Source organism: Phascolarctos cinereus, unplaced genomic scaffold (assembly GCF_003287225.1).
Source record: "Phascolarctos cinereus isolate Bilbo 61053 unplaced genomic scaffold, phaCin_HiC Scaffold_9;HRSCAF=440, whole genome shotgun sequence".
In the NCBI taxonomy this organism is placed as follows: Eukaryota; Metazoa; Chordata; class Mammalia; order Diprotodontia; family Phascolarctidae; genus Phascolarctos; species Phascolarctos cinereus.
Window position 1 is genome coordinate 48,150,498 of NW_027556402.1, and position 11,658 is coordinate 48,162,155.

The 11,658-nt window shown below is 41.3% G+C and overlaps 1 protein-coding gene across 7 annotated transcripts in view; it reads right to left on the bottom strand.

The window, feature by feature from the left end:
* The window catches only part of LEF1 (lymphoid enhancer binding factor 1), a 181,492-nt gene extending 171,064 nt beyond the window's left edge, over positions 1–10,428 (bottom strand). For 4 of the 7 annotated variants that reach the window (XM_021001390.2, XM_021001385.2, XM_021001391.2 and 1 more), the window contains exons 1-3: positions 9,417–10,428; positions 6,157–6,223; positions 4,148–4,281 (exon numbers count right to left, since the gene is read on the bottom strand). In XM_021001390.2, the coding sequence (XP_020857049.1) occupies positions 4,148–4,281; positions 6,157–6,223; positions 9,417–9,635 (420 nt within the window). In that variant the 5' untranslated portion in view covers positions 9,636–10,428. Of the gene's footprint in view, positions 1–4,147; positions 4,285–6,156; positions 6,224–9,416 lie in introns of all 7 variants that reach the window. The other 3 variants (XM_021001389.2, XM_021001384.2, XM_021001386.2) reach the window with 1 other exon arrangement.
* Between the last annotated feature and the right edge of the window lie 1,230 nt (positions 10,429–11,658).

Sequence of the window (11,658 nt, forward strand, 5' to 3'; positions counted from 1 at the left end):
AAACCTCCAAATGAGGTAATGAAGATTTAAGCATAACTGAACAACACCTTTAAGTCTGTACATTGGCATCATACATAGTAGCATTTGGAACTTCATTAAAGCTAAAGAACAGTCAAATGCCTTGATTGCTTTAATACTTTCAAATAGATTTTTTAAAGCTGTGCTTAAATGTATGCATGTGTGAGATTGAGAGGAATTTAAAGAAAAATTATTTTGAAAGTAATTCTATCCATCACATAATTAAAAATGTTGACTTCCTTAAAATAAAAGTCATGTAACACTGAAACACTGAAACGGAAGATGAAATCCTCAATAATAGTGATACAAATCAGGATACAATACAAAAGGCCTTACTATATGAAAAATGCCACCTTCAACAAATCTGATTCACATAGTGTCATCCTCTCTCACTAGTAAAACAACAGGAAAAAAAAATGAAGGATTAAATTAGCAATATTTGCACAATCCAGGTGATATTGTGGTTTGGGTATGAATTTGAACAGCAGCTTTTGCTCTCGCTTCCTGAACATGTTCACTGATGCTGCTTTTCCCCTCTCTATAGACCTGAAGAAAAGCGAATTATTTCTCTCGTGAGGTGTTAAGTCTTTGTGTGGCTATAAGGGACAAATGGCAGTTTGACACCATTCATGAATAGACAGTTACACTAAAGGCAACCACAGTGAAGTCAACAAGGCTGAAACCAATTTCACCTACTGGTATTCAGAGAAATTTTGCAGTGTGCTTCTAATAAGATCTCCTAGGCTCCTGCTTCAAAACATCTAATGAAGCTTCTGTATCTTCTTTTCAGTCTCTGTTAAGACAAACTCAAATAAACTTTTACCGAGTTAACACATTAATGCCTCGTGGGTCTTTTTCTTTGTGATCCCCACTCACTTCCTCCCTCCCTTGGATTTCACATAAACATCTTGTAAAAATTAACCTCCATAAATCCCGGAAGGGGAAAAAACAACAAAAACGAACAAACAAAATCAGATTCTCTAACATGCGTTTGAGTGTGTGTATACCTAAAGAAGGGCAATTGTATTTAGAATTAATGAAATATCTTCCATTCACAGAAGTAGCTAACACTCGTTAGTCATCGTTGGCATTTTCAGGTTCATCTGCCAATAAGTACAAATCACTGAGGATGCTCTGAATGGGGTTTCCTAGGAAAGGAACCTAGGTTACCAGGTGGTTTCCAGTCCTAACACCTCCAGGCAACAGATGCAATAAACAAGTGGTTGCTTTGTTATGCAAATACCAAATGGCAGGGATGCCACAGGGTGGCTGCCACCCAAGACCCAAAAGCTCACACAAATGGTCACCTACCTCTGACACCTTTGATGGGAACCTAGCTGAGGCTAGCGAGGGCTCCAGAAGCAGTTAGAAGCTCAAAGCAGCTAAGAACACAGCGAACGAGCAGGAAGGCTGAGGTGAATGAGTAGGAGGAAGGCTGGGAGGTTGTCTTCCGGCTAAAGTGTTTTTGATCTCTTACACATTAAAAAAAAAAAAACCAACCAAAACCCAGCTGTTAAGCATTAAAAAGCAAAGACTGCAGTACAGTTGGACTCTAAAAAAAATATTCTATAACTAAACACACAGAGCCTTGTGGCTAGACCTGAACAGCTTCTGGAATTATGCAAACTCCAGAGTACCACGAGAAAACATTGCCTAAGAGAAATTTGTTCAAAAATGTAGCAGGAAAAAAAATGGCAGGCAGAAGATAACCATGTCAGCAAGGGGAAATGGTTTCTACCCACAGCCTTTACCGTCTTAAGCCATCAAGCTACACACACACACACACACACACACACACACACACACACACACACACTATATTGACTCTGCCATAAGTTGCCCAAGCAAAGAACTGCTCAACAGATTGACTTCAGAGTTTCAATCAATTCCCTGAAAATACAAGGCTTTCACATGATCACCAGAATCTCCCCTGAAATAATCACTAGAACAACAACTCACATTTATACAAATGATTTGAGGTTTACCCAAGTACTTTTCTCCTAGCCACCCCATAATCAAAATCCTCAAGCAGTTTCTGCTGGACTAAGTTGAGGAGTAGAAAGGGAAGAGCACTGGTTTCAAGAGGGCAGAGAAGTTTGGGGGTTTTCTTGGGACTTGTTTATCAGTGCCAAAAAATTTGGGTCGGTGGACTTTTAAAAAAACGTAAAGGGAAGATCAGTCAGGTCAGTCTTACCTTCTAAGAATCATGAATAATGTGGCATGAGATTTTTTTTTCTAATGGCCATATATGTGTATATTTATCAGCACATTGGAAGCTATAATTCAGGGTGCTGAAAAAATTGTTATCCGAAATATTTTTCAACAGAAGCTCTCTTATTTGGTAAGCCCAAAGCTACATGCTATTTAGATGTTCCTATTTAAGTCTATGTAGACTCCAGCACTAAAATTAAAAATAAAAATGAAGAATAAGGAATTAAAAAATTCCTACAATCAAAACACATTCTCCCACGCAAACATTAAAGTTAATATCTTATATTTAACATTTATTTAGTCTACCAAATATAAGTTCTCTTGCATATTTGGAAATTTTAAAAAGAGAGAAACATCTGATGATTAAGAGTCAGAATGCCTAATCCTATTTGGTCATATTAATGGATTCACCTTTTTAGGAGGGAGGCCAACACCTGTGCTCTTAAGTATTTCCTGTGATGAAACACCAAAGGTCTATTTCCCAACCAAAAGAATAAAATCAATTGCTTAAAGGCCAAACTACTTTTAAAAGTCTGATTGATTCTCATTTGGTAAAATGTCAAACATTGGTTTTTATATTTTATAGAAAAAATAATAATTTCTACTCCACAGTACTTATGTAAAGCTAGTTCTATGTAGCTAATAATATGTATTCAATCATTTTAAAGGTATGAACAAAAGACATTTAAGATCATCAAAAATAATCATTGTCATGAATTCATTGCTGTTGATATTTTAATCAACCTTGGGTGATTTTGTGAATTTTTTTTGATGAGGTAAAGGGTCCAATTAGGTGGATACTGGAAGGTGAATGGTTCGTGTTACTAATAACATAACCTTTTCCCTATCCGTCAATCAGCAAACATTTATTAAAATACCTTGTGTCCCTATATTTAACACCCCATATTATATATCATGAAACTAAGATCATTGGCCATGTGAGCTAGTATCATTTTTTTTTCCACCCAGGACCACAGTTTTTTAAAAACACTAATCTATTAGGTGTGTTTGATTCAAAAGGTAAAAAGATAGTAGATGGATCAACATAAATACCTAACCATTACAGAAGAAATAATTCAGTCAAGCTCTACTCACAGGTCAGTAATGTCATCTCTATGTAAAAAAGGCCAACCTATTTTTGTTTTTGAAACAAGTATTCAAATGCTACATAAATCAGACTTTTCTATCAGACTTTCTTCTACCAAGTGAATTTACTCTCTTTTTTTTCACTCTTCCCAGGAACATAGAACACACTTGACAATTAATACAGTCTGAAATTCTAACATGTTATGCCAACGTGACTTAGAACTTTTTCAAAGTTACATTCAATCTATTGCTTAAAAGAATAACAGTCCCCGATGTAATATCTTCATATACTACCTTGTAAAAATTCAAAATGGAGCTGAAAAGTGGTAGTATTATTGACAAATAAATGGAAAGTTGTGTTGGGTTTTTTTTAACCTAAATGTGCCCTATAACCATCCTAATTCTTTCTATTTAATTATGCTCCTTTTTGATAACCATTGGACACCAAAAACTATGTAGTACTTAGATAACTGGAAGATTCTATTAAAAATTTCCTTTCTATATAAAGAGCATAGTATCCTTGTAGTTTGTGTGTGTGTGGGGGGGGGTTAGTTATTAAAACAGAGTTGATGCAAAACAAAATTGAAATTCACATGTCATATATGAGGATATCTCCAATTAATTCAAAAGCTAATACTCAAAGGTCGAGCTCCTAAAACTCCTATTATAGCAAGTCCAGTAATCACAAATGCATTTATCCAATCTGAGAGCTAGTGTATAACATATAAACATTCAAGTATTTTTTTTAGCCAAATACTTAAAGACAGTAACTAATGTTTGAATCTGGAGGGGGGAAAAAACCAACAACTTTAAATAGAAATATATTACTCACTGTTCTAGGGATAGGCGGAGAGAGAGATCCGTTTGACATGTAAGGGTCATTATTCATATTTGGCATCATTATATACCCAGAATAACCAGAGTAAGATGGGCCCTTGTTGTATAATCCTCCATCTGGATGTTTTCCTGCTAAAAATCAAGCAAATGATGAATGATCCATTGATTTTTTTTATTTCTAGGTCAATTTATTTGTGCATCTCTAGCTCAATAGTCACAAGGGCAAATATTCACCCTACAGAAAAGACCTGTTTATAGAATTAAGATTTTATACATGTATATACTTTAAACTGGCAGCACCTGTGTACTTGGGCTCTAGGAAAAAACCTAGCTTTAAAAGAGATGTTTTTAAAACATGTGGTCCCATGTACTTACAGACTGACGTTCTAAAAAATAAATTCTGTCCACCTGACTTAATTTGACAATGTGGACTAAGGCAGCATACAGACATTGAAGAGAACAAATATGGTACCAAAATTTCATAACATTGACCATGTCTCGACATATTATCAGTATCTCTATCTTTCATTTAGGTCACCAATAATAACAGCCCTTAAAAAAAACCTGTCTTAGTTATCAGAAAAGAAAAAAGAAATGTAAAATGACAGGAAAAGAGCTGTATCTGACAAATATGAGCAAAATTCTAAATTTAGAAAAGGTTTACTCTGCAGGGCTCCATTTTATGGTGACACCAACATCCTGTCAATAGCAGCCAGTATTTGGAATTTTTCTGTGCACATAGATTTTTCTCTCTCTATCACTGACTTTGTGGCCAAGAAGAAAGTATGGCATTATATAGTCAGACAGCTTCACTTCCTCTGCTGGCTGACATGTTGCATGTATGAACAATTCATCTTGGTCATGCCAATTGTACACAATTAAGGAGAAGAGAAATGTAGAGTGGCATACAGGGGAACCCTACCAACTATTGGGACCTATTAGCTCATATGAAGCTCTTCCTTTAATCTATCAAATATATATTCTAAAGCTATCCCTCCCAGCCTGCCCCTACACCTCCAAACAAAAGCAAACAAACGGTAAATGCCAGAAATGGATCATAGAAGATTAAAGGATCATAGGATTTAGAGTTAGAAAGGACCATTGAAAGAACACAGTACAATCCCCTCATTTTAAGGAGGAGTAAACAGGCAACAAGCCCAGAGGAGTTAAGTGATTTGGCCAAGGTCACACAGATGAGTTATCAGTATTTTGTAATTACGACTGACTTTAAAAAATACAAAATGTAATGCTACATCTTCCTAAATTAAGCTACCAATTAATCTATGAACAAGCATCTATTATGAGTTTACTATGTACTAGACACTGGGAATACAAGAATCAAAATGAAATTTAATGTACTGCCTTCAAATAATGCCTACCTTTTCTCACCCCAACCATGACATTAACACATATGTTGTTCCATCAAAAAACTAGGGCATGGGTCATCTATTATAGTTCTTATTTTATATCTATATCTATATCTATATCTATATCTATATCTATATCTATATCTATATCTATATCTATATCTATATCTATATCTATATCTATATCTATATCTATATCTATATCTATATCTAGATATGTATATATACAATTCTTATTTTAGAAGAAAAGAAAAACTAAACTCTTCATATAATACAGAATAATATCAGTAACTTAAATCATTGAAAATGTAAGTTGACGGTTTCAGGGGACGGGAAGAAGAAAAGAAAAATAAATGTTTTAACACTTAAAATATTACTCCATATGCTTATATCACTAAACTGTTTCTCCACCATGAGAGACACATGTCCACCAAAATACAGACAAATTTTAAAAACCAAATAATTCTGCCACATTTTTTCATTTGTATTAAATTTTATAAAAAACTGCATCTAATTATTATATTAGCTAATTATAATACTACATATAATCTTACAAAGTTATGTCAGAGTAGGTCACTTTAGTGTATAGACAAAAAAAAAGAGATGATATCTGGTTATTCAGCAGCAACGCTCTTACCTTCATCAGGGTGCTCTCTGGCTTTGTCATGGTATGACTCCTGAGAAGTTTGTGCTTGTCTGACCACCTAATCACATGGCATCCGTAGCACCAAAAGAAAGAGAATCTCATGTTACAGTATATAGCAACAACATACAGCAATTAACTTCCTAAAAAATTCCACATGACCTATTTTTATAATGGCAAATATCTATATATAGCTATATAATATGTAGATCTTTACCTAATATGTATATAATCTATTTTTAAAGTGGTAATATTTCTAGGAGGCTTAGCACTTTAAAAATTATTTTAAAGTATATTTAAAGAATGTGGAATAAAGGAAGGACAGATTAAGTATTATCAGAGTGGCAAGGTACATTAAATATAAGTTATAAAGTAAGAACAGTAAGGGAAGGGGAGAGGATGGGAAAGAAAATACTTGGGTAACTATGAAAATTAAAGAAGAAAAATAGTTCAACTTAAGTACTGACTCTGAACCTGAGAACTTGGGCCCAAATCTCCTTTCTGTTGTTTACTACTTAGGTGATCCTAGGCAAATCATCAAACTTCCCTGAAACTCAATGTCTTCATCTAGAAAATAATGAGGTGGTCTCTCAAAGTCCCTTTCAGCTCTACATACTTTAATCCTATGATGTATTTTTGACTACGTATTTGTCCAATACTTTTATAAAGTCTCTATCAGTTAAACATATATGTATGTAATGTGTACATACGTGTGTATGTGTATATCTTGTTAGAATCTGCACCTACCTCTGACCTTGATGATGTTGAGGAAGCCATCTGATGGCCTTGTGGAGACTTAATTGCATTAGAAAGGTTTTGAGCCTCTACAATCTATTACCCTCATATTCCCTCCACACACCTTCATTTACCCAACAACTGGTCAGAACGGAATTTTGAAGGAGGTTTGAATCTTAAAATTTATTTTTCATTTTGAAAATAAAAATTTAAACCTAAACAAATCAAAGACACGGTAGCAGACTGTTGATGACGTCCTTGCAATATTTTCCCTGGGGACTGAATCAAGAGCAGGCTTCATTCGACTACTGTTGTTTTCTAAATAAACTTCACTTTAGGTCAGTTTCTCAACTATCAAGCTGAGTGCTTTTCTTTGTGTGTACACTTTGAAGCTAGAATAGCAGCCACTCTGTGGCTGATGAAGGAAATTTCCCCAATAGCTACATTCATCTAAAAGGGACTATATAATGTCAATTGTGACAACCATACCACTCACTCAGACCCAGACAAGTGCAAAACATCCAGCCCTAACCTCTATTGGTTTTCTCCCATCTACTTTCACGCCCTTTTATCAGCTCCTTCAAATACAAAGTGCAATATCTTTATTCTTTCCTACCACAGCGTTGTCCTTTTCATACCCTTCGTTCTTCCTTTGACCCCGAAAGGTAAGAGATCTGTTAGTCGAGGCTGCACCATTCTCCCCATTATTTTACAGTCACTAATGGAAGACTTAGCTAAGAGGATGAGTTTGAAAAACCACAGCTGGCGTTTTGTTTTTATTTGTTCTTAGGAATAAGTAACATTCCAATACCGACCCAGCCTGGCCAAAAAAAAAAAGGCCTCAATATGCGTAAAGATATTCTCCTCCTCTTGGGGATGGAATGTTCTGTCATACCTTGAATCCTAAATGAAGACTCAATGGCTCTTCTGACCTCTCCAACACTTAGCCTCGCTCATGATGTGGGGGAAATGTGGGATATATTTATTTTCATTATGGCACTATCTTCCTAGAACCTCTCTATACACAACCTTGGTGAAGAATGGGGGCGCTAACTTCGACGTCTTTAGGGGAAAAGCACTGGAGTTATAGTTTAGGGGTTCAATCCAGATAGCTTCCCCAATTCCAACATTTAGCTGGACAGTTATCGGACATCCACACACGTCTGGTAGGTGGACATCCGAACACGTCTGGTAGGTGTTCATCCAAGAGACACAGTTCTCCCCTTTCCCCACCCCCTTCAGTTGTCTTCCCTTTTTCTCTTAGGCTCCCACGTGTCTCTATTTACTTTACTCTGGTTACTGTCGCTATCTCAAGAAGCGCGAGTCCAAAGGAGAACAAGTAGACCCAATAAGGAGCAGTCGACCTAAACCCCCCAATTCCTTTGGTGCCCCAGGCCTGGCTTTATCTTGATTTAAGCCGGCGTTTCTGCATCTTGGTTTCAGTTCCCAAGCAGCAAAAAACACGCGCTGGGGGGGGTGGGAGATGGAGGGGTGGGTAGGGAGGTGATGAAGTGGGGCTGTGGGGACGGTTGAAGAAAACCAAAGTGCTGTGAGCGAAGAGACAACGACCTTGTGGGCACCACGTCTGTGTCGCAGCAGATTCCTTGGGGCCACAAGTGACGGGTTTCACCCATAGCGGCCAAGGCTGTTGTTGCCGAATGAGATGCTGGCAGCTCTGTCTCAGGGCTGCGGCCCCCTTCTCATCTCCACCCCCCACAGTGGTCCTCTCCACTCCCGCCCCACCCCCTTGCTTGCTCCACCGGTTCCACAGCTGGCAGCCCCAGACTCATCCCCTGCCCCACGCCCGCAGCCCACCGCCCTTCGTCTCCGCCCCCTCCCCCCACCCCCAAATGCTTTTTGGTGGTTTAACGCACTGGAGCAGACAACTACCGAAAGAGATGAAATGTACGCATTAAAGGAAAACTTTTCACTAACTGCTAGTATGCCCTCCTCCCCCTTCCTTTGCCCCATCCTCTTTCTCGTCTCTCGCCTATCACTAAGGAAAGAAAGAAGGAAAGGAAAAAAAAGAACGAAAGAAAGACTTAAAGCTAGAGGAGTCCTCAGGCCATCTAGTTCAACTCCTTTGTATTACAGAAAAGGAAACTGAGGCCCAGAGAAGATATCCACGGCTGAACTGTCTCCTTCCAGGTTATGAGTCTTAAGAACTCCTGGGAAACACGCATGAGACCGTTTCTCGTGCACAGCCTCGATGGCCGTATCAACGAGCCCCAGAAAACCACTAATTTCAGAAGTTTGGCTACACACACACACACACACACACACACACACACACACACACACACACACCTGTGCACACAAGGCAAGAGCATTTACTTAATGCTCTCGCACCCCTCCACCTCCTCGCCAAAATAAGAAGTTATACTTTCAGCACCCCAACTATCTGTGCTCCCTCTCACACTTACATAAAGACCCACAAACACAGCCAGTCACCCACGTCTTTTCTTCCTCCCTTGCGTGCGCCCCATGCCTTTCCAGGCTGCCGGGAGTGGGGGGCTCACCTCATGCCCATTGCTGGCTGGGATGATTTCGGATTCATTGACCAAGGAGGATTTGATGTCGGCCAAGTCCCCTTCTTCTTCGGGGTGACTAATCTCTGCGAAGATTTTTTCCTTCTGCGGATCGCCTTCGTCTTTGAAGGGGATCATCTCGTCCGTGGCGCACAGCTCCGGGTCCCCCCGGCCGCCGCCGCCACCGCCTCCCCCTGAGAGCTGGGGCATTCCGGCTGCTCTTTAATCCCCTCTCCTCTGGGGGAACGACCGCGGCAGCGACGACACAAAAGCACACAAAAAAAGGGGGGGGGAGGAGGCAGAGATTGAGAGAGTTGAAACTGGCGTGCAAGAAAAGAATGAAATGGGGACGGTTCTTGCTCAGAGGCAGTCGGCCAACAAGCTTCCCTTGCAGCCGCGAGTACGGGTGTCTGCGTCCCTCGGTGGTGGCCTCTCAGCTGTGCCTCCCCTTCCAGAAGAGAGAGCTAAGCTCTGGCTCCCGAAGGAGAATAGCAGGAACCGCGAGGGGTGGGTGGGAGGTTCAGCAAAGCGGTCGAAGTTGGCTCTCTTCCCCGATCGCTCCTGTGCGGCTGGTAAGCGAGGCGCTCGCTCCTGCTTCTCCACCCAAAGTCCCTGCCTTCTGTTGTGTCTGCCAGTGGAAGTTGGTGCGAGTGGTGAGGGGGTGGGGGCTCGCCAGAAGTGCGGAGGCGAGGCAGGCAGGCCTCCACGCAATCTTCTGGATCTTCTGGACAAAGTGAATATTAGAGTCGTTTTGTTTTCAAAAGGGAGTGACGGGGCTTGCCCGAAAGGCTCCGAGTTCGCGTTTTCCCACGATGAGAAGCTGCAAGGAGAGTCAGGAGATAATGTAATTTCCACTTCCTGGAGCAGCGATAGATGTATATGGGCATCTATCTCTGTAGCAAATAATCAACAACCTGAAGATGCGGGTCCTTACGCCTTATTGTTTCTTCCCTCTTTCTCTCGCCTTTGCATTTCGAAGCCCATTTAATCTGCAGGAGATGGAAGCTGAGGACAGAACTCAGGAGCAGAGGAGGAAAGAGAAGAGAATGACTGAAGGGAGGGAAGAGAAAAGTTTGCCAAGAATAAAGTTTGTACCACCGGAGGTGTGGAGAGCCGGGGGGCGCAAGGGATCAAAACATTGGCCTCTGTCTCACACACAAACTCTCTCTCTCTCTCTCTCTCTCTCTCTCTCTCTCTCTCTCTCTCTCTCTCTCTCTCTCTCTCACACACACACACAAACATAAAAAAGAAAAAAGAAATCCTAGTCTCAGATATAAGGCAAACTCTTCTTTGTTTTCCTGCTCAAGTTTCTCTCCAGCCTTAATTCTCTCGCACTCCAGATCGCTTGCTCACCACCCTTTAAGCTGGGTCCGCAGTCTCTGTCAGAGCAAGTAATAGCTAAGCCCCTCCACTACTACTGGAGCCAAGGGGGCGCGCGGAGGGGAGGGGGGTGTTGGGGGCGGGAGGGGGGAGGGGAAACTAACTCCTGCTGAGAGCAAGGACTGGAGAGCCTGGTCTCGGCGCCTCTGGCGGAGTCCACAGAGCCCGGAGATCAGGGAGAGGCTGAGGGGCGGTCGGGGCTTTGAGGGTTCCTCCTCTTCACTCTTCTCTGCAGGTGAGCGGCTGCGCCTCCCGGCCGATTCTCCACCTCCCTCGCCTCTCCGGCGCTGAAAAGCTATCCACAAGCGTCGGATCTCCTCCTCCTCCCTCCTGGACACCCCCTCCCCCCTCAACTCCCCCGCCTCTTTCTTTCCTTGGCTGGCGGCTTAAGAGGGGTGGGGTGGGGGGCGCAGAGGAGGTGGTGATTGAGGGTGTGTGTGTTTTTTTCCCCCCTTTTCTCCGAGCCTGTAGGACTGGTCCTCCGCGTGTGGGGTGTATTTGTGTGTTTCTCCGCGGGAGAAAAATTAGGCAACTTCGACAGGGAGGGAAGGATCTCGTGGCTGCCCCTTCTGGCCCTCAAAGGATCGATATGCTATGTGAAGTTGAAAATGGGGGGGGTGCCTTTAGGGTTTAACTTTAACGTCTATGCTTTCTTTCACGACCCCCACTCATCTTCTTCCAGACGCCCCCCACACCCTTCCTGCTTCTCTCTCTCTCTCTCTCTCTCTCTCTCTCTCTCTCTCTCTCTCTCTCTCTCTCTCTCTCTCTCTCTCTCAGAAAAGGGGGAGAGGGAAGATGAAAGCGAAGCCGCCGCTCTGATTGACACCACATTGATAGACGCTCTGAAAGAAGG